The sequence below is a fragment of the Sparus aurata genome, chromosome 11, assembly GCF_900880675.1.
Source record: "Sparus aurata chromosome 11, fSpaAur1.1, whole genome shotgun sequence".
Taxonomy (NCBI): domain Eukaryota; kingdom Metazoa; phylum Chordata; class Actinopteri; order Spariformes; family Sparidae; genus Sparus; species Sparus aurata.
In genome coordinates, this window is record NC_044197.1 from 4,938,931 (window position 1) to 4,964,226 (window position 25,296).

A 25,296-nucleotide genomic window follows, 5' to 3' on the forward strand; every position below is an offset into this window, starting at 1 on the left:
CGTAAATCTAACTGTCTTGTAAGACAGACGAAAAGTTTAGGAGCACTGTGTCAAGTCAAGACTGTTCACGGTTTTTATTTGTTGAGCTGTTAAGGAAACTTGTGGGGCTGTGATTTTAAAGTATGTACTTAAAACACCAATTTTAAAAATGTAGCCTGAACTACTGTTAATACATAACTGATATGTAGTAAAATCTTGTGTTAACGAAGCATAGAAAGTCTGACAAATACATCTAATACTGTCTTATTATTATTATTATCTGCTCCTAACCGAAAAAAAAAGCATTTCTATGAATCACCATATTTAGAAATGAAATGAAAGGTTATAAAACGAAGACTTGCTGGCTGATGAAAGTGTTTTTAAGCAGTTACTCATCTGAGTGATGAGAAAATATTGTCTGCACACTGTTTAAACAATTAATTTAAATATGAATTTCATGGGGTTTACAGTGTTTTAAGAAATAAAGGTTGAACAGTAGAATTGTATCACGTAATTCCAAATGTGTCAATTTCTAGTTATAAAATAGTAGCAGTGGTAATAATAGTGTATCAAGTAATTCCTTTATTTATGTAGCACATCTTAAAACCAGATTTACAAAGTGCTGTGCAGAGTGAGGAACAGATAAAACACAAGAAGATAATAAATACATACAAATAAAAAAACACACAAAACGCATGTCATAACACTGATTACAAGAATAAAACGTAACTAAAAAAAGGAAAGCAAATGTGCAACTAATGAAAAACAGGTCATCGTGGGTTGGCTGTACACACGAAAAAGAAAACACAACAATGAAAAAACGACTAATGGCTACTGTGAAAAAATAAACAAAAAGGTATCAAAAATAAAATGGCATGATTCCAAACATTTCTAGAAGTAGAGAAAAGGATCAGATGTGAACCTGGATCAGTGTGTTCTGTATCACAAGTATATTCAAATTGGAATGCATACTGTTGGTAAGAATACAAGGTGACACAGTTCAGTTCACTTTGTTGTGTGCAGCAAATGTGAGAGTTTGTGGTTTACACTGCCATGGAAGGGTGAAAGAGTCGTTGTTGAACTCAGAAGCAGTAGCAGCACAAATATTCTTAACTCAAGGTCCACTTATTATCCTTTTATGGAGCTTTCAGCCACTTTTTGCAGTCTTCCTCATGGATGCTATAGTTTTTAACAGGGTCAGTTCACCCAATTAACTCATGCTTGCAGATTGTTTTAGTTTTTAAGATATCTATATCAGAGGTTTCTGTCTGTCATACACCACGGTGGCCATTTTCCTCTGACGTCATGCTCAGGGGTTGGAAGCTGGGACAAAGTTATTCTGCTGTTTTCCAGGTTGCAAGTCCTGTACATGTAGAGAATCCGGCAATTACCGATGGATGAAAAAATTATTGAAAGTGAAAATCTGGAGGGACATTGGGCCATATTTTGAAGTTAAAACATAGCTATAGTTAGCATTAAGCCACTTCCTAGTCAACATTACTGCAACATTCATTAACAGGTTTGAACACGTGTTCAAGATGTGTATTGATATTTAAGAATCAATTCTTGCCTCCTGAACTGTGTAACACCATCAAACTTTGACATTAGCTAGGCAGTGGTTGGATGCTAACACAATTGTTGTCTAACAGAAGCTAATCGGTTATCAAATATGTTGTTTTACCTTGATGTGACCTGTGATTAGGCAGATTCCACACTTTTATTGGCAACCTAGAACACAGCAGCACAACATCCAAGCTACCCAACCTGAGAGTGATGTTAGAGGAACATGTTCTCCGTGTGAATATGGTCTCATAGATTTGGATTTTGTTTATGTTGTTTGCAGCATTGAAAGTTCAACAACAACACTATATCTTCCCAGAAGCGATGTCCTGGTCACTCGTGTTAATTAACACACTTGCTGTAAACAGGTTTTACTGAGAATATTATATTGATCAAAAGTAGGTGTAATAAAACTGCAAGGTCTTATCCAGAGCTAGTGTGGACACAGTTTCTGAAAAGAAATGTTGCTGTCGATGTAAACACTGCGGATACAATTGTATTTCCATCCATTTTATTTGGGTGGAGGCACAAACCTGACTGAGGTTTTTGATAAAACCAAAACTCCCTGCGCTGCAGGAAGGTCAGATGTTTATCTAGTGTATCTAGTTAATGCAAAGAAAAGGGAATCAATATACAGGTAAAAAGGTGGGTTGTCTCAAGATGATACACATTTCCATAGATCCAGTTTGGACAGTTTTGCATACAAAAGGTAAAAAATATAAGCAGAATGATTTAACTGCTACTATGCACCTACATTAACGAAAAACAAAATAAACAATTTTGACGTAAGCCATGATCGTTTCTAAAGTTAACTTAAAACGTCTCCAGTGGCATCAACCTTGTATGTGCTGTGGTGCATTCATTTTATAAGTAGCTAAAACATCATGAAGCATGAATACTGTACTCTGAACTACTGTTTTCTAATGACATGGTTTAAAAAAAAAAAAAAAAAAAAGACTTCTGTACACCTAAGATGAACTGCATGGCTTTGTGACTACCGCCCGTCACTTAAACACTTGCACCCGTTTGGAAAAGAAACACTAGATTCCTGATTGATGCTCTCTTTGACCTCCATGGGGAGCGAGTCAAAGAGGTGGTCCTCCACCATCAGGCAGCTCCGGCGCAGGAGGCCGCACTGACTGAGCTGAGCCGGGAGACGATCCAGACAGTTTCCCTTCAGTTCCAGATGTGTCAGTTGCGAGAGTTGGCTTATTTTCTCCGGGATGGTGGAGATACAGTTGTGGCCGAGGCATAAGGTCCGCAGTTTGGTGCACTTGAACAGTTGCTTGGGAACCACCTCGACTTTGTTGCCAGTAATGGCAAAATGTTGGAGGTTCTGCAGGAAGCCGACCTCCAGCGGTATTACAGCGATAGAGTTGTGGCTAACGTCCAGGTACCTCAACTTGAGAAGGGTGAACAACGATGCGGGCAGAGACTCGAGCTTGTTGTGTGAGAGATAGAGCGTCTCGAGGTTCTTGACGTGGCTAATGGACAATGGGATGGTGATGATCTTATTGTGCCAAAGTTTGAGGCATGTCAGTCTCTTAAGGTGCTGAAAGCTGATGATCTCCTCGATGGTACGGATGTTGTTGGATTTTAGATCCAGTTCTTGAAGGTTGGTCAAACTGAAGATGGCATGGGGGATTCTCTCCAGCTCACAGTTAAGCAGCTCCAGTTCAGCGAGATTCATTATTTTCTTCAAACTATTCAGCACTAAGAGCTTCGTACCATCGTTATGAACAACCAGCTTGACCAGATGCGGAGACAGATCCGTGATGTTTGTCGGGATCTTTGTGAGGTTGCTTTTGAGATGCAGAATCTTTAAGTGCCTGAGGTCTCGCAAAGACTCGAGTCCGATCATTTTGTTGTTTTCAGAGTTCAGGTTACCAACCAAGTACAGTTCCCTTAAATTTTTCAACAAGTACACCCAGCTAGGAATCTCAGCAACATCTGTAAATTTGACATGAAGGCACCGGAGGTGATCACGAAGGAAAATGAAAGCAGTCTGTTCAACTTTGGCGGGACAGTGATAAAAGTGCAGCTCCTGGAGGTTTATCATTTGTGAGATCTTAGCTGTTATCCTGGCCTCTGGGATTAATTCTAGTTTGAGGATTTCCAAATCGGTGAGATCAAACACGGCATCTGGCACTCCGGAGAGCATAAAGAGATGGAGTTCCAACTTTTCTTGGGGGTTGCGCGTCACATGCTGCCGCAGCTTCTCAAAGGTCCACTCATGGTTCAGGCTGATCTCCCGGAGTTTGTTCTCACTCACCTCGGAGAGAAAAACACCAAAACGCTTGGAATACAGCTGGTCGTACTGATCGACCATGTGGAGGAGGAACGCAAAGTCATTCTTAACATCTGGAATGTCACTAAAGCTGCTCTCCTCCCTGACTTTTTCAAAGGAATACTCCTTGAGTGGTCGTCGAAAAAGCCAGAACAGTGTGTATATACAGATTACACCATAAACGCATATGAGAGCAATATAACTAACGAGGAGTTTCTTCAACATGAACGCCATGTTGTGTGTACAATGGAACCTGGCGTATCCAGTCAAATGCTTGATTTCAGGCTCACACACATGGTCGAAATCTATCGAGGCAACAAACGTCATCGTGTAGCACAGGATCAAAATGAATTTGACCGTTTTGATGACTGTCTGAAGGGCGTACAGCCGGTAAATCAAGTCACTGTCTTCAACGTGGGCACGGAATTTGCGGACTTTTTCGAACAGGGCTTTTGCCTGCTCGCCATCCTTCTTGTCCAGTATGGTCATGGAGGGAACTTCACTCACAAGCTTTTCTACGGAAAACGTGACCCCGGATTTAGTCAGCATCGGGGCGGACTGGTTTGGACTCCCCTCCTCGCTGCTCATGGACAGATGCTTCAGGAGGGAGGAGGCACCAGCCAGTCTCTGCTTGTTCTCCTCCGAATCCTCGCATGCAGTCTCAGACAGTGCTTTGGTAGTCCACGGTGATTCGAAACATTTTCCAAGTATGGAAACAAAATGTTCTATCTTGGAACTAGTCTTTGGGTACTTGAACCAGAAGTTGCTACTGACCATTAATACAATAGTGTGGATGAGGGCGAGGTATGGGAAGTATTTGGAATACCAAGGAAGGGCAACATGATAGCACATCTGGTTGACGAAAACGTACTGCTGAAAATCCAGCTTGGTCCTGACACCTGTAGGCTGAGGCTGCCCTAAAGTACCCGGCGGTGTGAAGTGAATTGTGGGGGCGATGTGATCCGGAGGCCTTTTAGCCATCAGAGGAGCTGCTTGCTCTCCGATGGCGCTTTCTTTGTTCCATAAACTGTCAGCGGTCTCTGGTGGTTGGGGTCCTAAGAAGCTCCCAGTTGCTTCCGGAGTTTGTTCCAGAATCGGAAGACAAACCACTTGGTCCTTTGTCAACTGCATCGTTCCAGAAAATATGGCCAACATCAACATGACGATGCCAAGATAATCCATGAAGACATCCCACCATGGTTTCAGGATTCGATAAGTTGGCTGGATGTCATTCAGAGATGCTACTTCTGTGAGGGTGAACATTCCTGAAACAGAGAACATGATTATAATTCTCAGGAGAGTTTATCCCAGTAGGTTTTTTGCAATCCTTTTTTGGAATTTCACTGACCTATTGATTTTTTTTTTTCACATAACCTCTCCTAGTGTTACCAGGGGACTTCGTGTGATTTAGAAATTAACTTCTAACATCTGTGTTTTGTGTGGTGCATTCACACGGGACAAGCAAAGTCTGTATTTTACATGAATCTACTCTCAAATATCTCGAATATGATGTCAAGGCAGGAGCGTGATACCGTTTCAGAAGTGGAGCATCTGTTCTTCCAGCCACATTAATAATATAGTTTACAGTTGTTTGCTCACTTTCTGCATGTGTTACAAGCATAAATACACATTTGCAGCTCATTTAGACAAAGTAAAAGATGCTTAGTGGCTGTAGTTGAATTAAACAACCTTTCATTGCTCCCAACCTTCGCTGTCATCACTTGTAGGTGATCTAACAGCACAGCTGTTGACTGCTGTTCAGCATATTTTGAACCGTGATCAAATTTCTTACATGTTCAGTTGTCTGACAACAACAAACAGATGTTTAAAAAGGAAATTCAACCCGAATCCCAGAGATACCGAATCACACAGGACTAATATTATAACATGACATCTGTGTTTAGTATAATATATTTTATATATTACGGACATGGCAGATTCACTCAGGATTAAGATCAGAGACAATTTCTGCATATATTACAAATAACTAGCTGTCCCCAGATAATAGCAGTCCCGTGTGAATATGGCTCCAGGAAGGAAAGTGTAAGTTATGGCAAAGAAGCTTTCAAATAGTCTTTGTCACAGGCAGCTGTAAGTTGCCTTTCTGCAGTAAAGTACACTTGTAGGTTACCACAAGTCTGCGCTTTCATCCCCTTATTCAATCTACAGTATCTCTCATCCTATCCATCAATATCCTCAATGCCATCTTTGTCTTTGGAATACTATTTCTAACAAAGTATTTTTTTTATTTACTTTGCTTTAGCTCCCTTACAGGACGTAGACAGGTGTACAGATGTCTTACAAAGGGCAACACCAATGGTGTGTCATTACTACCAGGAATTTACCCATATGTGAGTGACAAAGTGGTAAACATTATACAGTTCTGGAAAGCAGAACATTACTTGAGATTGCAGAGTTGTGATTTTCTACAGGGGAAGACTGACTATCGGCCTGGCTGATTATCAGGGCGCAGTATTCAGCATTTAACCGTCTATCGGTATCTTTGTTTTTGTGTCCGATTGCCGGGTTAGAGTTGTCCTCTCCTGATTGGCTACACTAGTAACTAGTAACAGCTTATCAATATTAAATAATCTGAATCTGCAGAGAAAAAAAAACGTATTAGAAAATGGAAATACTCAAGTTTAGTGCCTCAAATCTGTACTGCAGTAACACTTAGATTTTTGTTTTAACTGCAGATGTATATCAGTTACAAATATGGGTTATTGTTCCTCCTGATTACTAATAATCAGCCCCGAAAAAAACATATTGGTCAACCCCTATTTTTCAGCTAAAAAAATTTACAGATTCTACAAAAAAAACTGCAGTTTTATGAGAATATCCCCACAACCTCATTTTTTTTAACACAATAATCTGTTTGTAAATACTTGCTGTGTTGTGGTGAAGGAGCAGAGTTAATGTCCTGTTTACATCCCGTGGTTTGTTCAGATGTGTTCAGACACACTCGCATGAACAAACCACAGGATGTAAACAGAAAACACCAGGAAAGAAGAAAAGCATAAAGAGTAAGTAAACAGACCGCTGGAATCAATTAGAGACACTATCTGTGAGAAGATATTTAGTGGATCTGGTCACTTGTACATCACATAGATCAATTATATTTCCTGTATTTTCCAGTTATCGGGGACAAGGGTGCACTGGTGACAGCACATGTGACAACAGCCTGACCAATATAGTGGCTGGCTGATGATTGGTGTCAGCGTATACGTTTCCCCAATACGTAGACTCTCTATTTAGAGATAATGATGCAGAAAAAGATGCTTGGGGTGATTTATAATTATCAAATTCTTAGTAAAGTTTAATGTACAAGTGCACTGATAAATTTAGACAATAAATGTAATTGTTAAAAAGAAATATCCTGCTTCTTTTTAAACATATCTCGGTCTTTGATTACCACATTTAAGCGATCATACATCGATATCAGATTTTAAAAACTTCCAAAATCGTATTTAATTTGGCCCTAAAAAACGCAGTATGTGTTAAACTACCAGTGCACAATGGATGCTGGGATACTGAGGAATACTTTGGTGATGTCCTACAATTTTTAGGCCACATGTGAAGGAGGCCCGGACGGAGAACAGCCTTGTCAGACAGATATGGATTTAAAAGGCAGACGCTGCCCTTGAACTAGGACACGGCAGACTATCTGTAGACTCGAGGCGGTGCGTACCGCGGGCAGCACTCAATCTGCTGACCCTAATGTAGTGTGAATTATTCATAACACACCTTTTACCTTTAAGTGCACTAACTAACTGCTACCTTCCTCAGTTTACAGTCACTGTCACACTGCTGGAGCCTTCACATGTTGTGCGTGTGTCTGTGTTTGGCATTATAATTAAATAAATACAAAGAAAATACATGACAGGATGAGATTAAATCGACGGTGCCAGCCCTGCTACTGAAACCCATTGTGTGTGTTGAAGCACATGAAGGTCAGCGTGTGTGTGTGTGTGTGTGTGTGTGTGTGTGTGTGTGTGAGAGAGAGAGTGAGAGAGTGTGTGTGTGTGTGTGTGTGGAGGGAGGCTGCAGCAGGCTGAGACCGGCTGCAGCAGCGAGACGCATCCACAGATACAGAAACAAGAGGTTTGGACCTGATGTCCGTAAACGCAGCACACAAATCTGGGGTTCCTTTACAGAACATCATGACACGTTCACGGCCCATGAGTGCGCCACAAATGCTGCTGGCTTTGTTGAAATATTCGACCCACAAATAAAAAATAATAAAAAAACACCGCTAATTCTTCACTACACTTGTTTAACTAGCTAACTGGTAACGGCTAACTGGTAACGGTTAACTGTTAACGGCTAACTGGTAACGTTAACGGTTGAACGTGACTCCACAGATACGCACCTTCAGGAGGGTCTGGTCCAGTTATGTCGATGGCGGCAGTAACGTTACCGAACAACGCCTCCTTTTATACGCCATGCTTCGCCGCGGTGATGAAACCGTCCATTCTTTGCATCTGTTCAACCGTGGGCCCTGCTGGCCGGGGCTGTAAGCAGCTTAGCCGACTACCCCCCACTCCGCCTCAGATGGTCGGGTCCTCTCCGCGGCGGCACCAGCTGCTGGAGGTGGACTCGGTCTGGATGTTCAGTCGCTCCGTCGCCGTCGGTTCTTAATGCGTTTCATCATGATCCATCAATCAGCATCGTGGTCCGTCGTAGTGCTCGGGATGAATCTGGACTAATGTGGCGGCAGGTGTTGTTTATTTCACATCAGGAGCAGATATGATGGATTGACAGAGGAGAGGGAGATGACCCGCTCAAGTTAGGGACCGTCGTCAAAGTGCGGAGCGGGAAATTTTACGGGTCATGTTATCATACACCATAAAAAAAAAAAAAAAAGATAATTAAGCTACAGAGCTTGTAAAAATGTGTAAACATATCGATTTTCCTAAAAAAAACCAAAAAAAACAAACAAACACCATGATGATTCTCATCCAAGATGCTTCAGTTCAGTTCAGAGCTGAAGAAGCCTCTTGGATGGGACCTATATATGGCCCGAAATTATTGCTTTGTTTAACTCTGCGTACGAATTCCGACAGTTGTTCCAGCTTCTTACAAGGTTTCTGAGCCAATAGTATAATGCTGTTGGTATCATGTAGTTCTACAGTATGAGCCCAACACGAGCCTGTTTTCATGGTGGTCAAATGGTGTACTTGCAACGAGTGATGCAGTAAGGCCCAAAAATACCTTTTTCCCGTAAGCTAACATTATGAAAGAACCACCTTGTTACTGTTAGCCATGTTAATTTGTTATCTAGTGTTAGCAATGTTAATGTTAGTTACTTTTAGAAATGTTAGTTTGCTAGTGTTAGTGACATTAATGTTAGTTACTGTTAGCAATGTTAATTTGTTATCTAGTGTTAGCAATGTTAATGTTAGCTTGTGTTAGTGACGTTAATGTTAGTTACTGTTAGCTACGTTAATGTGTTAGCTAGTGTTAGTGACGGTCATGTTAGTTACTGTTAGCAATGTTAATTTGTTATCTAGTGTTAGCAAAGTTAATGTTAGTTACTGTTAGAAATGTTAATGTTAGCTAGTGTAAGCGACGTTAATGTTAGTCACTGTTAGCAATGTTAATGTTAGCTTGTGTCAGTGATGTTAATGTTAGCTAGCTAGCTAGCGTTAGTGATGTTAAAGTTTGCTAGCTAGTGTTAATAACATTAGTCAGTGCAACAAACTGGCAACCACTTGAGGGGGCAAGTCATTAGATGTTGTGATATTAATGCAATGCAGAACAACTTAATTACCTCTAAGTAAGTCACAGCATGTCAAAATGAAACCTCCCAGTAAATAATCCAGTTGTAAATTCAGATTTTTTCCCCATTTTTTAAAATACAATTTAAGAGTAAAAAAAAAACACATTTAAAACTAATATCTAACTAATAATATCTTCTGTCATAATTCAAACCACCTGTTTTGTGTGTTCTGTATCTTTGCACATTAAAGCTGCTAGGGGAAATATTTTTTTCTAATTTAAATAATTGTTAAATAGCTCCATATTCCAACAGTAATCACAATAAATGCCATTTGATGTTTGTCAGTAAACCATGTTTCTCTGTCACCTCAAGCAGTAAAAGAGAAAATAATTTTTCTGGTATCCCTGCCCACTTTATCCAATCAGAACATAGAACTCCATAAAGAGGTGGTCCTGTCTGCTCCTGGAAAGAAGGGCAGGACCCTCCTGTTTGCTGCTATGTTTGTTTATCACTGCTCCACATTAAGAGGACGGAGGGGATCGCTAACTGCAAAACATACAGGAAGTTAGCTAAAACGACGATAGTGCTAACAGCGGCTTAAAGCACATTTATACATTCGATTACGTATATATCAATAAACTTTGTGTTCCTATATAGTTAGCATTGTTTTAAAGCAACATTATGTTGAAACAAATACAAATCCCAGGTCTGTAACAATTTGTCAAGACATAATGTTGGTGCTAACTACAAACTATTGTCATTACGCCATAACAATGTCATGTGTTGAAAACTTGTATCTTGAAGTAAACGTGTATGTAAAACTGTGATCCTCTCACTGAAGTTACATGGTGCAGAAACAAGTGTGGCTGAGACAGAGACACCTTTCAGCCTATGACAAGACCCTGCACCATCAACATGAATTTGAAGCTGTTATTTTAAGATTAGAAAGTTAAATAATGTTGCTGTTGCTTTAATTACAAGTCATCTAATTTTACTTTCCTCCCTTGTATACACTTAATAGAATTTCGTTATACACTCTTCAGGCCAATTTTATTTTTCCACCGGTGCCTCGTGTGTGCATAATAATAGATTAATCTTCTTTGCTTATTAATCCTCACCAGCCAGCAGGTGATATCTTATCCCACAACACGGTTTAGAACATACAATGAGCGGGTATCTCTTTCAGCTATAAAGAAGTATAATGGATGGAAATTAACATTTTTCTCTAAAATCGCTGGTCCGATCCAACAAATTGTCAAAATCTGTTCTGTTTTGAAAAAGTGTATATTTTGTGCTGAGCAAACTTTCATAAATTCCAACCTAAGAAATTAATTTACAAGTAAATCTTTTTTTATTGGTTGACAACATAAAAATACTGTTTATAAAAATACAAGTCTGTAACAGGCTGCACACTTCTTGTGGACTTTTCAAGAGAAGAAAAACACTGGTATGGCATAGTCCCTCAAGTTTAATGCACTTTAAAATGTCATCTGTCTATTATACAGAATTATGATTATGATATATCCTTTGTTTTTTGCATTTTCCCTGCTGCGGTCAAACAAACTACCAAACTAACCTTCTCGAGTAAAACAAAACGTTTGTTACAGCAACATAAAATATATAAAATACAGCATATATAAGGCCTCTGGCCCACATTTCACTGAGGTCTTCAGTTTAGATTTACATTCAGTTCTCAAATGTTTTTTTTATGTAGCAGTGACATGAAATGTGCTTAAAAATAGTTTGACATTTTGGAGAATAGGCGTATTATCTTTTTGCTGAGAGTATGATAAGAAGATTAGTGTCACTTTCATGTCTGCATGCAAAATATGAAGCTACACCCAGCAGACAGTTAGCTTAGCAAAAATACTTGAAGCCAGGGGAAACAGCTACTGTAGCTTGGCCCTGTACTATGATGACCAGTATCCATCAACCAGCAAACAACTAGAGGTGCTGCTAGGGGTGTTTTTTTTCACCTATGGACAGAGCCAGGCAAGATGTTTCCTCCTACTTCTGGTCTTTGTGCTAAGCTAAGCTTATCATGTGCTAAGTCAAATTTTAAAAGGAGCTCTGCGTAAGATATGGCCAGAATTTCAGTTTAAAACATAAAAAAATAAATAAATAATACTATCAACTGAGTGTGATAAACAACAGTGTTGACGTTTTGTAAAAGATCTGTATGTACTTTGTTAAGCATGCTAACCCGTTAGCCCCCGCCCTGTCGTTTCTTGTACCAACCCTCTGTACCACAAGAGGTGATAGTCCAAAGGGACAGCTAACTGAGCTACTTGCTAACGGCAGGTAGATGCTACAGACAGCTACAAAAAATGTATAGTGAGTAGCGGTAATAGTTTTGGAGCTAGCTTTTACAAATGACACCTAAACATACAGATCTGAGACTAATATCAATCCTTTTTATGTAACTCTCAGCAACAAAGTGAACATATTATGTCAGAAGTTAATAACAGAGCGAGCTTTGCGGTTGGAGCCACACTCTAACGCATGTAACAATGTATGAACATGTAATTCTTCCCTCCTTTAAGGAAACTGAAAAAATAGCTCTTAACTTATTTAACAGTAGTATAATACCTAAGTATGGTAATGAGTTCATACAAAACAAATGCTCTGCATTGGTAGACAGAACATACAGCAGGCACTGTGGCTACAGTAAGGCAGTTCACTCGGCCTTCATCTGGTCCCTGACATCTGAAGGCAGAGTTTCAAACAGTGTCTCTTCCACTATAAGGCCACTGCGCTTCAAAGCACGACAGCAACCGAGCTCTTGTGGCAGATGCTCAAAGTGGTTCCCTTTGAGGTCCAAATATGTCAGCAGAGCAAGGTAGGATATCTTTGGCGAGAGTATGGACAGAGAGTTCCTGCCGAGCTTTAGTGTCTTGAGCTTTTTGCAGAAGAAGAGCTCGTCTGGTAGATTTTCGAGTTTGTTACAGGTGACGGAGAAATACTGTAGACTCTGAAGGACTCCGATTTCCGGAGGGATGAACCGGATGTCGTTGTTGGACAGGTCCAGGTAGCGCAGCTTGTTGCACAAGAACAGGTGCGAAGGCAAAATCTCGATCTTGTTGTGGCTGAAGTAGAGGCGCTCTAAGCTGCCCAGCTTCTTGATATGCTCTGGGATGTACATGATACCGTTGTACCACAGTTTAAGGCAGGTGAGTTTACGGAGATGCTGGAAGCTGATAATCTCCTCTATCGAGCGAAGGTTGTTCTCTTTCAGGTCAATCTCTTGCAGATTCGTCAGGCTGAAGATCGCGTGCGGGATGCGCTCGAGATCACATCGCACCAGCTCGAGCTCGATCAGATTGGACATCTTTTTCAGGTTGTTGAGCATTACTAGCTTGGTGCCGTCGTTGTGTAAGTACAGGCGCTGCAGATGGCTCGAAACATCCACTATGGACTGGGGTATCTTGGTCAAATTAGTCTTGAGGGAGAGCGTTTTCAAACACTTCATCTCCCGCAGTGACTCAAAAACTGTATTTTTGGAGGCATCGGGCATAAGAGACCCGGTGAGATAGAGCTCCTCTAAGTTGCGAAGGCCGAACATCCAGTTCGGAAGTTCCCTGTGGTCGTCAAACTTCACACGAAGCACTTTCAGGTTCTCTTTGAGGAAGGAGGTAGCTGTTGTGTGCAACTTTAAAGAGCATTGGTAAAGTGACAGCTCCTGAAGGTGCTCCAGCTGAGACAGAGAGGCAGGGATGGTGACATTGTTGATGATCTCCAGCTTGAGGGACTCCAGCTCAGTCAACTCAAAGACAGTGTCGGGCAGCCCGGGGAGCATGAACAGCTGGAGCTCGAGTCTGTTGTTGGCGTTAGTCTGGAGTCTCTGACGCAGTTTCTCCGCGGTCCACTCGTGGTTGAGGTTGAGCTGCTTCAGTTTGTTCTCGCTGACCTCGGAGAGAAAAACCGCGAATCGCTTGGAATACAGCGGGTCGTACTGATCAATCATGTGTAGCATGAAAGCAAAGTCGTTCTTGACGTCCGGGATGTCACTGATGCCCGTTTCCTGTCGCACGTACTCAAAGGAGTATTCTTTCAGCGAGCGGCGAAACAGCCAGTAGGAGGTGTAGAGGCTTGTTAATCCGTAGACCGCCACCAAACACAGGTAACAGTAAGAAAGTTTAGAAAACAGGTGAGCCATGGTGTGATTACACGTAAAGTCTTTGTAGCCCGTCATGTCCTGAATCTCGACATTGCAGCACACTCTATTTTGCACTTTATTTACAAGACAGCTGTTATAGACAATGATCAGGAGGAATTTAAACACCTTGAACACTGTCTGCCGGACATACATGAGATACAGGATGTCGCCCTCCTCCACGTGCAAACGGAACTTCTTCACCTTTTCAAAAAGAGCTTTAGCTTGTTCACCTTCCTTTTTATCAAGAACACTTGCCGATGGCTTTTCGGCTACCACTATCTTTTCCGGGATCGATCGGAGCGACTGCGTCTTCTCCAGACTTCCCTCTCCGGGAGACACAGTAATGTTGGACCTGGACGTGCCGCTCTTCTTATGGTCCTTTTCTTCAGTATTTTCTCCGGACACCTCCGACAAAGCTCGCGTGGTCCAGGGAGAGTCAAAGCACTTGCCGAGCATGGAGATAAAATGCTCTATTTTAGAGCTCGAGCCGGGGAATTTGAACCAGAAGTTGCTGCACACCATGAAGACTAGAGTGTGAATCAGAACCAAATAAGGAAAGTACTTGGCATACCAATGCAGAGCCTTCTCATAACACATCTGATTGATGTAACTGTACTGTTGGAGGTCCAGATCGGTTTTCCGGCCCGTCATCTCTCTCGGCACCACTGAGACGTTGGGCTGCAGGTCTACCAGGGACTTCACTTCCATGTCGCTTGAGTTCTCCGAAGGCGGTGATATTCTGTGAGGAAGGCATATGATCTTATCTTGCATGACCTAAAACAAAATGTGTAAAAGAAAAAGGAAGATTAGCAAGATTACACAGAAAGAAGACTTGGGGACAAGCAGTGTTTACATGGATTTAATTGGCTGAGTTACAGTCAACTTTCTTACAGACTGGACAAAAAAACAACTTACACCTGTTTTTTGGGGGTTTTGTGTTTAATGTGGATGTGAATTGGCTTTCACTCGCTCGCTCTGATCGGCTGTGATGGAAACACAACACCTGGGTGGACACGCGCGTCTTCGCCCCTTCTCAGGCGCGATGCTTTGAGGCGCATTTACATTTGAACGTCGTTCAGAAAGCCAGAGTTTGAAAGAGAGACTTAAGCAAAAGATATTTTACTAAGTAACCACCGTTACCGTTGTAGCTTCAGTTTCATTACACAAGCGTTGCCGGCTGCCGGATCAGTTTTGCCCATGTGGAGCTCTAAACAGAGAAGGGAGAGAAGCAGGATGTCTCGCTCCTTACTTCTTCCATCATCATCTCCAGAAAAAGAGATATGTTGAATTCATACTCTTAATGTACGGATTATGACTTTTTTAAAACAAGTTTAAACACCTTCTGGATGTAGTCTATGGGTATTACGATCTGCTACTATTTATTTTTTTGTGTGTTTGTGATTACGGACGTGACACACAAGGAAAGAAAACTTAAAGACAAACTCACCGCCTGGCATTTAGAAAGTAGTCAAACAGCCTATTTATGACGGGTTTTCCTGCATTTAAAAAACCTGCTTATACGTACATGTTATTCTGGTGTAAAGCGGTGTACGAGAAACTGCTGTGACAGCAGAGTGGTGGGATGAAAGGAGAGAGAGACATATTTATGTTCTATCAACGCACCATCAGCCCCGAGCCATAGACCCGCGCAGTGTTACATCATTAGTACATGTAAAACAGTTAAGTAAGGTAAGATATGTAAGGTGTTTGACTGCACACGTTAAGTTTTTGTGCAACAGGCCTGCAGGTGACACCTGTACAAGCTAGCATGTGTACTCACTTAAAGGTCAACTCCACCAGTTTTACACATTAAAGTGGGCGTTATAGGTCTTGGGCGTTACTACGGTGTGTTGGAAAAAAGTAGTAAAGAGCCTTTGTGGGCTTCTGAGGAAGCTGCAGTGATGTCACTCAGTAGCTAAGTTGCACTGTGGGTAATGTAGGCACACGTTTTTGAAGAGGAAGAGGAGCGAGTGGAATACAATGGTGATATTTGTGGTTCTGCTGTGTTGACTATTATCGTTTGTTTTAAAACTCTCCATAATGAGTCCAACAGGTGTGCAAAGTCCAAGACCAGTGGACTGCGTTTCACTGCCTACATTACCCACAATGCAACTATGCCACTGAGTGACATAGTCGGAGGCGATCTATCTGATTACATGCAGCTTCCTCTGGAGACACTAAAGGCTTTCACCACAGGCATTGTGTCAAGGTACCTCTGACCTATATTTTCATTCTGTTTATGCATTCTTTAAAGAAATAATTCTTATCTGTTTTTGGGTAACCTGTTTACTGAGCGCATGTCGGCGTCCTGAATACTGTCCATAAGTGGACATCAGTGAACAACAAATGCCTTCAGTGTTTCTTGTTTGCTTGTTGTGTAAATGATGAGGAACAGCTGCCTCACTCAGCAATGCTAATAACAGGAAATGGGCACTTCTGAGCGGGAGACATTTTGTCCACTCTCTTCAGCCGCTTGATACTCAGCTCAGCACATCATTGTGTAACACGATCTGAAACTATTACAGCAAACACATTTTGTGAGGAATGAGTTCGTAATGACATTATTACCACGGTGAGGGCAGTGCAGCGGCGCTGCAGCATCACAGATTAAAATGCACAGTCAGGTTCTGCTGAGTGAGGAGCTGATGATGTGCAGAGCTTTACAAACTCAGCTTCCTCCGTGTGTTTCTCCCCTCTGACTCTAAACGCGGGGATTATTGCCTGAGACGGTGATGTAATTCCACAAAATGGCATGTGGATAACGCTGACTTTCCGGAGTGAACTCGGCTGCATAAACAATTATCCGTTCGATTTACTCACAGCTCCATCATGTCCACACACCGGCTGCTGCAGTGAGCGGGAAACAATAGCTGCACGCGTCCTGATAAATATCTTGTTAACGGTTTTTCTAAAAGTGTTTTGGTATAATTTCCAGGATTTACATTACAGAGATCTGCAGGAGCCAAAATATGCTCCCACTCCACACCCAGAGAGAGGAGGAAAGCGCCTGGCTGAAAGAGTTTGGAATCTTGTGTTTACGAAGAGGGGTGGGTGGGTAAATGTTTCCACTGGCACCCCCCTCAATGCTTCCTTTGCTGCACCGAGTCCAGGTTGTAAAAGCAGGGAATTAGTGGCTCTGAGCCGGTGCCAAAGCAGCAGGCAGTGCAGTCATGTTGCATCAGGGGGCCTGGAGCCTTTGCTCTTGCTGAATTAAATTACTCCAGATTCAACAGAAAGAATAGCAGGGCGAGTTCATCAGATCTCACAAATGTGTTTTAGTTCAAACTCAAGTTACATTATTGTGCCTCAGCCACACGAGGCTACAGCTGAGAAGCAGAAAAACATGCAGCACAAGCCTTAACAAACTCCTTATGTAACACATGACGGCAGACCCTGTTCTCTTAAAGGGTAATGCCACCAACTTTACACTCGGGGAACACTACGACTGAAGTAGTTTGTGGCTCCAGAGGAAGCTGCATGCAATCTGATAAATTGCCTCCGGTGATGTCTCTCAATGATAAAATGCGTCGTCGGTAATGTAGGCGGTCGACTGGTCTAGCATTACACTCCATTATGGACAGATTAAACACAAGTGATCAAAATCAATGCAGCAGAACCAGAGATATTCCCTTTTCAAAGATTTCAGGACAACATTCAATTTTAAAAATGCAGTAGTGCTTCCACCAAAAAAACCTGTAAACACACACTCGACTGTGTAAAATTGGTGGAGTTACCCTTTAATTAATTATCGCGGTGAAGAATCATTACTGACCTGCAGCGTGCACCCAAAGACGCCAATCATGAGCATGATGACAGACAGGTAGTCGGTGAACACGTCCCACCACGGCTTCAGGACTCTGAACGCGGGCTGCTGTTCAGAGAACTGCCGGAATTCCATCACAGGAATCATGATGCCTGTTACAAAAGAAACAGGAAATTAACCTACGAGGCCTTCGGTCTATACAATGGAGGAAGTGGTTCGTCCATTATGGAGCGCTGGAACAATGTTGTTATTTCATTGTCAGTAGACTGACGCCTATAGGGACTCGGCTGCAGGAGGATCATTGCTGCAAGCCTCATCACTGTTGACATCTCTCCACTGATGCATGTTTACGTCAGTGCACAAGAAAGTATTCGGATCCCTACTTGAGTGAAAGTGCTAAAACCAGAGAGTAAAAACACTCTGTTACATGTAAAAGTCCTGCATTAAAAATGTTACAAAATAAAAATACCCAAAGTAGCTCAAAACTGTAGTCAAGTACACCACTTGAGTAGATATACTTTGCGTTTACACGTGTTACATTCCATCACTGCTGATTGTTTTCTCCATTAATCGTGCAATATCATCAAAAAATGCCTTCACAGCTCGCCAAAACGTAAAATTACGCCTTCAGATCACTCGTGTTGTCGAACCAGCACTCAAAACATCTGAATAACAAAATAAAAATAATGTAAAATTAAAACAATTAAAAGGAAAAGCAGAAAAATCTTCATATTTGTTAACTTAAGTAATCAGATAAATGTAGTGTAGTAAAGAATATTTCTACTTTTTGCAACTTTTTTACAAAAATATTACAATATTTCACTTGATGTTGAGTCAAAGTTAGCATGAAAATAAGAGTCAAGTAAAGCAAAATACTTTAAATTTGTACTTGTTCTTGGTAAAAACACTTTCTTTCACTGTTCTTCGTGTCTTGTGTGTGTTTTTTGGACGTATTCCCCCAATAGAGGTTAACAGAAAAAAGACGCCCATGTGTCTGTAGCTCCACAATGACTGTTGTAATTAATCTGGTTTAATTAGAATTAAACCAGATCTCAGCCTTTTTTTGGGGGGGGGGGGTTTACACACAGCGTGGTCCTCGAGCCATCAGTCTCTTAAAACACAATTAAAAAGCTGTCTTTGTTAACGGCAGTGTCATGAGAAACAGCGGTGTATCCCTGACGCTGCTCTCTGCTCGTGCTCTCTGTGGTCACCTTCTGTAAAGTGCTTACTACAGCTGCAGGTGTCCTGTTTCCAGGAGTTTGTCTGCAGTGTCATTCAGAATGAAAAAGACAGAGTCAAGCGCCGCTGATTTGTGCAGCGAAGAATCTCAGTGTGAAATATACGACGCATGATTCTCTCAACGATAAAATACCAACATGCACTGTCTGAGCAGGTATAATGAATAATCTACAAGGTGCCAGAAACATCAAATACAGTGTTTTATTATCATCTGCAGCTCCACAGGCGCCTGTCAATAGCTGAATGCTCATCCACACTCAAGTGCCGGTTCATTATTAATGAGTTTAGCTGTGAGGTAACTGCTGGTATGCTGCTGAAAGCCTCGGGGCTCGTAGACGGGGCGTACTTTTGATAGTTCAATTAAGTTTTTCGACACAAAATGTTGTCTATCGATTCTTCCATCTTAGTGTCGTAACAGCAGCAGGGATGAGAGCAGCTGTTCAGGGGATGTTTAGTTTATTGAAGTGTTTACTGGCGCTTCACTCTGAAGGGTCAAGTTCAGCCAAAATCACAAGAGCTAGTTTTTTTTTCTCTTAGCTTAAGTTGCATCTGGCTGTGCAGAGAGTTTGATGTGCCGTGGTCTGAGATACTCATCTGTTTTCTGGTATTGTAAATGTTTATTGAATTACTGAGTCTGGATGATCCGCAGACCTTCGCTGTGAAGAAATTCATTGGAAGCACTTATTACAAAAAGCCACAGTCCCAGTGGGAAGTGTTAAAGGTGAAGTACATTAAAAGCATTAAAAATTAACTGAACTCATCAACAGACAATAGAGCAGTGTCCGTGTCATTATTTTAAAAGAAGTCTATTTACTGTGTGGCAGAAATAAATACTGAAGTTAGCATGCTAACCAGCTAGCCCCTAGCCAGTTTGAATCTAAAGAGGTGAGAGTCCGATAGTAAACAACACCAACACCTCTATGGCGCTCTAATCTCTCATTCCGACAGAGTCAGCTAATACGGCCGCTAGCTGCACGCTGAACTGAGTTCACTCGCTAACAGCAGCTACGGTTAGCAGCAGTTAGCGGTGACTCTGATGATATGCGGCCCCCTTTTTGTTTGGAGTGTGAATTCAACAGACGGCCAGTTCTGACATAGTGGACATTTAAGTATCAAAAGTATTTATCGGCAATAAATGTATTTAAGTAGCTTATAAAAGGTACAAGTAAAAGTAAAATCTGCATAAACTGTGTACTGTTGGTCAAGTATTCAGATATTTACTTTTACTTGTACTTTTTATAGCCTGCTTAAATACATGTAAGTAGGCCACTACATGTATTTAATTAGACTATAAAAAGTACAGGTAAAAGTAAATTTCTGCATAAACTGTGAACTGTTGGTTGAGTATTCAGATATCCAACACTTCTGGTTATTGGAATCCGTGTTTTCAATCGAACTTCCGATAAAATAAATACATTTTAAAATGCAATCTAAACTAAAGTTATTGAGTGTAGTGGAGTAAACTACATCTGCCTCCAATATTTAGAGGTCAGATTCATATCCAATCAATAGGGGGCAGAGTATCAATTGAGTAAACATCAACACTCCCCCAGTGCTTCCAGCTCCCAGCCTGGATCACTAACTGCAATGCTAACTGAGCTAACTAGCCACCAACAGCTACAGTTAGCATGCTAACTTTGTACATATATTTCATAGCTTCATCTGTTATTATTCCACATTCTGTTAATAATTTTCTTTTTTGTGTGTGTTTTCAACTAAAATTCTTACATACTGCACCTTTAAGTACATTCCACCATCAGCACACCTCCTCAGTTTGTATCTCTCAAACCCAACCAGAGATAACCCCGATGACATCATCAGCAGTGACACATAGACTGAGCCCCTTTAAGGTCACATTTTAAGGACTGATTTCTTAAAACTTGGGCTGATAAAGTCAAATTAGACGTCTAGAAACCAGAAGTGGTGAGTGGGGAAATGACTTAACTTCACTGCCCTTTAATAACAATAGGACAGATTAATGAACATTTTAAATAAATGGCAGAGAGAAAAGGGGGTTGAAGTTTTTCTGTAGTATGAAACACTTAAACCCTGTCTTTCCACTGGATGAGTCAGCCTCTGAAGCTGACCTGACCAGGCCACATCCTTGTCCCCTTCCTGACAGGAAATTTGACTGAATCCCAGATATCCAAAAACAGACATGTTGGGAACACACCCAGCTCCCCCCCTGGGCACACAACACACAAAAAGTCCTGTCTGGTTGAGGGACGTGGAAAAAAACTACCCGCAATGCAGGAGAAAAAAAAAAAAAAAAAAAAAATGTTAGCTGTTATTAATGAGACGCACTTCTGGAGAAACGGAAGCTGCGGGATATTACAAAAAAAAAGTGCACATACAGTGAGAAGAAGCTGTGATTCATCCTGTGATCAGCACTAAAACATCTATAAGTCATCCGGTCAGCAGCTTCAGTTAAAACACTGGAGGTGCGTTTAAGGGGCGACGTCTTTGAACGCATCTGTAAGACTCGCGGAATAAACTCATGTGTTACTGTTTGCACACGGCAGGTAAACTCAGAGGGAACTAGTTGGTCGACTTGCAGATGACGGCAGCGGACTGATATATGTCTCATGTATGAAGTGCCCATCGCAGCAGACTTACCTTCCCGGAGATGAGAGCTGAGAGCTGGGCTCGAGGATCTGGACTGCTCGGCTCCTTCACGCGATGATGAGGTCTCGGATCATGATGTGCGGGTCCCCCCTTCTTCTTTTCCACTGTGTGTGTCCGCTGAAACCTTCCTGGATCCTCGGCCAGTCAGACCCATGCAGGCATGTACTGTCAGCCCACAGGGGCGTGGACTTCTGGGGTTGGGGGGGAGAGAGAGACTGAGACTTTTACTGTTGGAGAAGCATGTTGTTTATGAGACAGCTGAGGAGGGACAGGACTGAACTGGACTCTGAATTCTGACAAACAACAGACAGAGAAGCGACATTATCATTTTTTTTTGATTGTTGGAATAATCTGTGGTTTTAATTTGAACGCACCCTGGTTGTTAAAATGCCTTTTACTTCAAGTTTTGAACTTATATGTCAAACAGCGGTGGGAGAAGTTCTCACATCATGTCGACTACAAAACAGAAACAAGCAGAACTTTTACGTTTACGTAGGTTTGTCACTAAAACACATGAATCCGTGTGGATGAATTAGTTTTATTTCTAAATATATTACATCACAGTTTGTTTATGTACATCGTAATTACCTCCACCAATAAGGTTTTGTTTTCAGTTGTGTCCGTGTGTTGGTTTGTGAGCAAGATTACACAAAAACTTTTGGACGGATTTTCATGACATTTGGACTGAGGATGGTTCTCGGCCCAGAATGGTGCTCAGTAACTTTTGGTGGATAAATGGACGGATATAGGAATTTTAGATTGATTACCTTCCCGACTTGTCTAAAAACAAGTGTCTGTTTTTGACGAGTTGGGAATGAGACTCGAAAATCAACTTTTGTGTGACTGGGTATTTTTCAACCTTGGTGGCTGGTATCTATCCACCTGTTTCCTCGGGAGCCTATGGGGGCTGCCATGACAGATAACTACTTCCGCCGGCGGTTGTCTGTTTCTGGTTGCCTTGCACCTGCATGACTGACCGCTGCCGCTAAGCTAGCCCTTAACAACTAGCGTTAGGTCATAAGTGCTAAATTGTTTTTAAAATGAGCTCAGGCACAACATGTGCCATTGTTGGTTGCCACAACAATTCATGAAAATTGAAGTTTTTTTCAGAAATGTCTCCTGTAGTACATCAACAACTTAGACAAACTTGTCCGTGCCCTGCGCCCTACACGCCATGCTAAGGAAGGAGAAACGGAGACTAGCACGGCTCGCGGCTTTGACACTAGAATAAATATATGGGTTTGTGAATATCTTCCGCTGCTGCATGACTGCATGTCTTCCTTAACCCGGCAATGTCAGAGCATCCGCCTGTCTCCACGACTTCACTTTCCTTCAGCATTATCCACGCTGTATGTTTAGCTTGATTGACACTCTGGCTGGGCGCTACTGCTGCCTTCAGAAATATAAACTCGCTGTGTTTCTTCAACAGTACTTTCCCTATGTTGTTACTGTGCAGGTAGTTGTATGCTTCTGTGCTTTTGTAACTGCGTAATTCTCCGCCGTCAACACCTTCAGAAAATACAAGATATAAGACGTTAGCTACATGTCGATGTAGCTAACGTCGGGCTAATGCTTCATGTCATCTGCCCACCCCGTGAGAACTGACGGGTGAGGCACTGTGAGAACTGTCCTCACGACTTATTAAAACATCTGTACTGTGTATCTACCTCCGATTTTTATCCATTCTGTCGCCTTCTTTGTGTTAAAAGCAGGTTTTTAGAGCGAGCATGACAGCTACATTAGCGTAAACACGAGGTCAGCCAGTTCAACCGGAAGAGCATAACCGAATACCACTATGAACCCTGGGTAAACTCACAAAGTCAGGAATAAGGTGGATAGGTGAGTACAATTTGTTGCCGATCCTAATAAATCCAGCAGCTTTACATGTGTTTTTATCTGATATTAGGTTTGGCTCGATTGAATTAAAGGGAGCTGTTGGGCCTTGGCGGAGGTATGCACTCGACTGAGAGCCATTCTAGTTTGCTAACTGTTTTATTCTTCATTGATTTGCTTCGGTTACCCATTCATTAAAAACACTGCTCCATGGCGATACGAGCAGTCACAACCTCCACGTTTAAAGTGACGATGGGGAACTTTCAGTTTTTGTTGATTCTAGCGCCCTTTTTTTTACCAAAGCAGTACGACACCAGCGCCTCCTGTTATATGTGCTAACGTGTGGATTACTTTTGGAAGCGAGGGACAGATAGATAGATGGATCACGTGGTAATGTATGTACATGTGATTTTATATGTGATGTATGTGATCATACCCAAGCACAGACGGTAATAATAACTACATAAAAATAACAGTCTTTTCTCGCTGATGGTGTCTTTTTTTCTGTTTCAGTTCATTTATAATCATCAGAGGAATCATGAGACTGTTTCATAAACACTTAAAAGTTCTTCGTAGTCACTTTAAGTTAAAGTATCTACAGGCCAACAACGTCAAACAATGCCATTACCAGTAAAGGTTGTTATTCAAAATCGCAAGTAAAAGTGCAGCTGTATCATCAGCAAAACTCACACTGGAATAATCAAATTTGAAAGTACTCATTGCCCCCTGAGACTGATGTTGGGTGTGTAGAGTACAGCAGTACTATACTATACTATACTATACTATACTATACTATACTATACTACAATATAACAAACGATGAAGTAGTGATACACAGAAAATACTCTTGTAAAGTAGATTACATGAAGAAGCCCACATGTACTGTAGGTCTATATCATTATGGTGCTTCAATACAGACATCGTACTGATGCGATAAACAAGACTGATGTTTCCCGTCTCCTTAATACTGTTATAAGAGTCTGGCTCCTTCACCCTTCACTCTCCCATCTGTTCCCTCCGCAGGAAGCCTTCAGTCGCTGGGAACACTGTCAGCTGTTACAGCTGTGTGGGCCAATCAGAGTGTTATGACCTAAGAGCTTTTATAAAGATTTTCTTTAGCTGATGTTAGACAGAACAACAGTTTGGCACCAGTGCGTCACAGTCATTTTATAAAATGTGACTTATTGCCATTTAAGGAAATTGTTTTTTTCTTTCCATCACAGCATCTTTATTCAAGTGTCACTAGTTCCAGTAAGTGGACTGATAGAATTAGAGGGCAGTATATCAAAATATATAAATGTACATTCGTTAACTGGATTATTGCATTTTTTTATTAAAGGTGTTTCTAATAGTTTGTGACCCTCAGATCAGTCTGTTTCTCATACTTGAACCCACAGTAAAGTAACTGCTGTTTTTCACAGAAAACACTCAGACATGAACTTGGACACCGCAGCAACATTTTGTGAAAGTAATTCTATACAATTATGTGAGAGGAAAAAGTCTGACATCCCTTTTCAACTCATATTGAGTTACATTATCATTATCTGTCATTTACGTAAGGGACTGTACAAAAATGATTTTGGTAAACTGAAACTGAGGTTCGAAACCTCCTCTGAACAACATATTTGTTAATTATGTGTCCCGACTGAAACCTTAACATCCCAATTAATCTTTTTATGTTTGCCACCGATGTACACGTGAATAAAACCCTAATCCAGAGACAGGATTGTGTCCTCTGCATGTGACAAGGAACAACATTATGAACCGTAATCATAATAATTAAACTATTTTCTGTGTTTAAAGAAAACATTTCAAGACCTGTAAATTTAGGTCTACAATTAAAAGACCCTTCTCTGCTCTCCAACAGTCAGATTGTGCCACTTTCAGCCAAAAGAAAACAATTAAACATACTGCCCCTTTTTCTGACCTGCTCCCCCTCCTAAATAACTTTTGCACATGTAGTAACAAATCAAAACACAAACAAAAGAACAAACAAACAAACAAACATAAAACAAAATAATGTTATCAGTTAAGACATAAAATGCAAGTCAATCGAATGGTCACTTTTTTTTTTATTGATATGAAATGTACTTCACTCATATTAGATTTATATGTAAAATAGTTAAAACATATCA

At 41.3% G+C, this 25,296-nt stretch overlaps 3 protein-coding genes across 7 annotated transcripts in view; 1 reads left to right on the forward strand and 2 right to left on the reverse strand.

Annotated features, from left to right (window-relative positions):
* Positions 1-541: 541 nt before the first annotated feature.
* lrrc8db (leucine rich repeat containing 8 VRAC subunit Db) lies at positions 542-8,700 on the reverse strand. The gene is made up of 2 exons (XM_030432818.1): positions 8,196-8,700; positions 542-5,091 (listed from the first exon to the last, which is right to left on the reverse strand). Exon 2 carries the CDS (start codon positions 5,087-5,089, stop codon positions 2,534-2,536), a length of 2,556 nt encoding a protein of 851 aa, XP_030288678.1. The 5' UTR covers positions 5,090-5,091; positions 8,196-8,700; the 3' UTR covers positions 542-2,533.
* Positions 8,701-10,877: 2,177 nt separating this feature from the next.
* On the reverse strand, positions 10,878-21,437 carry lrrc8c (leucine rich repeat containing 8 VRAC subunit C). The gene is made up of 3 exons (XM_030432819.1): positions 21,320-21,437; positions 17,474-17,616; positions 10,878-14,475 (listed from the first exon to the last, which is right to left on the reverse strand). The coding sequence occupies exons 2-3, from the start codon at positions 17,609-17,611 to the stop codon at positions 12,223-12,225; spliced, it is 2,391 nt and encodes a 796-aa protein (XP_030288679.1). The 5' UTR covers positions 17,612-17,616; positions 21,320-21,437; the 3' UTR covers positions 10,878-12,222.
* Positions 21,359-25,296, forward strand: part of LOC115591128 (kynurenine--oxoglutarate transaminase 3) — an 85,712-nt gene continuing 81,774 nt past the window's right edge. For all 5 annotated transcript variants that reach the window (XR_003985900.1, XR_003985901.1, XM_030432823.1 and 2 more), the window contains exon 1: positions 21,359-21,486. Coding sequence is in view for 3 of the 5 variants with exons in the window: in XM_030432823.1 (XP_030288683.1) it covers positions 21,383-21,486 (104 nt within the window). In the remaining 2 variants the exon portion in view is untranslated. The remainder of the gene's footprint in view (positions 21,487-25,296) is intronic.

Coding starts and splice junctions, on each gene's coding strand:
- lrrc8c (XM_030432819.1), bottom strand. CDS start 17,611: ATGATTCCTGTGATGGAATTCCGGCAGTTCTCTGAACAGCAGCCCGCG. Junction 14,476..17,473: donor TCTTTGGGTGCACGCTGCAG/GTCAGTAATGAT, acceptor ATTTTGTTTTAG/GTCATGCAAGATAAGATCAT.
- lrrc8db (XM_030432818.1), bottom strand. CDS start 5,089: ATGTTCACCCTCACAGAAGTAGCATCTCTGAATGACATCCAGCCAACT.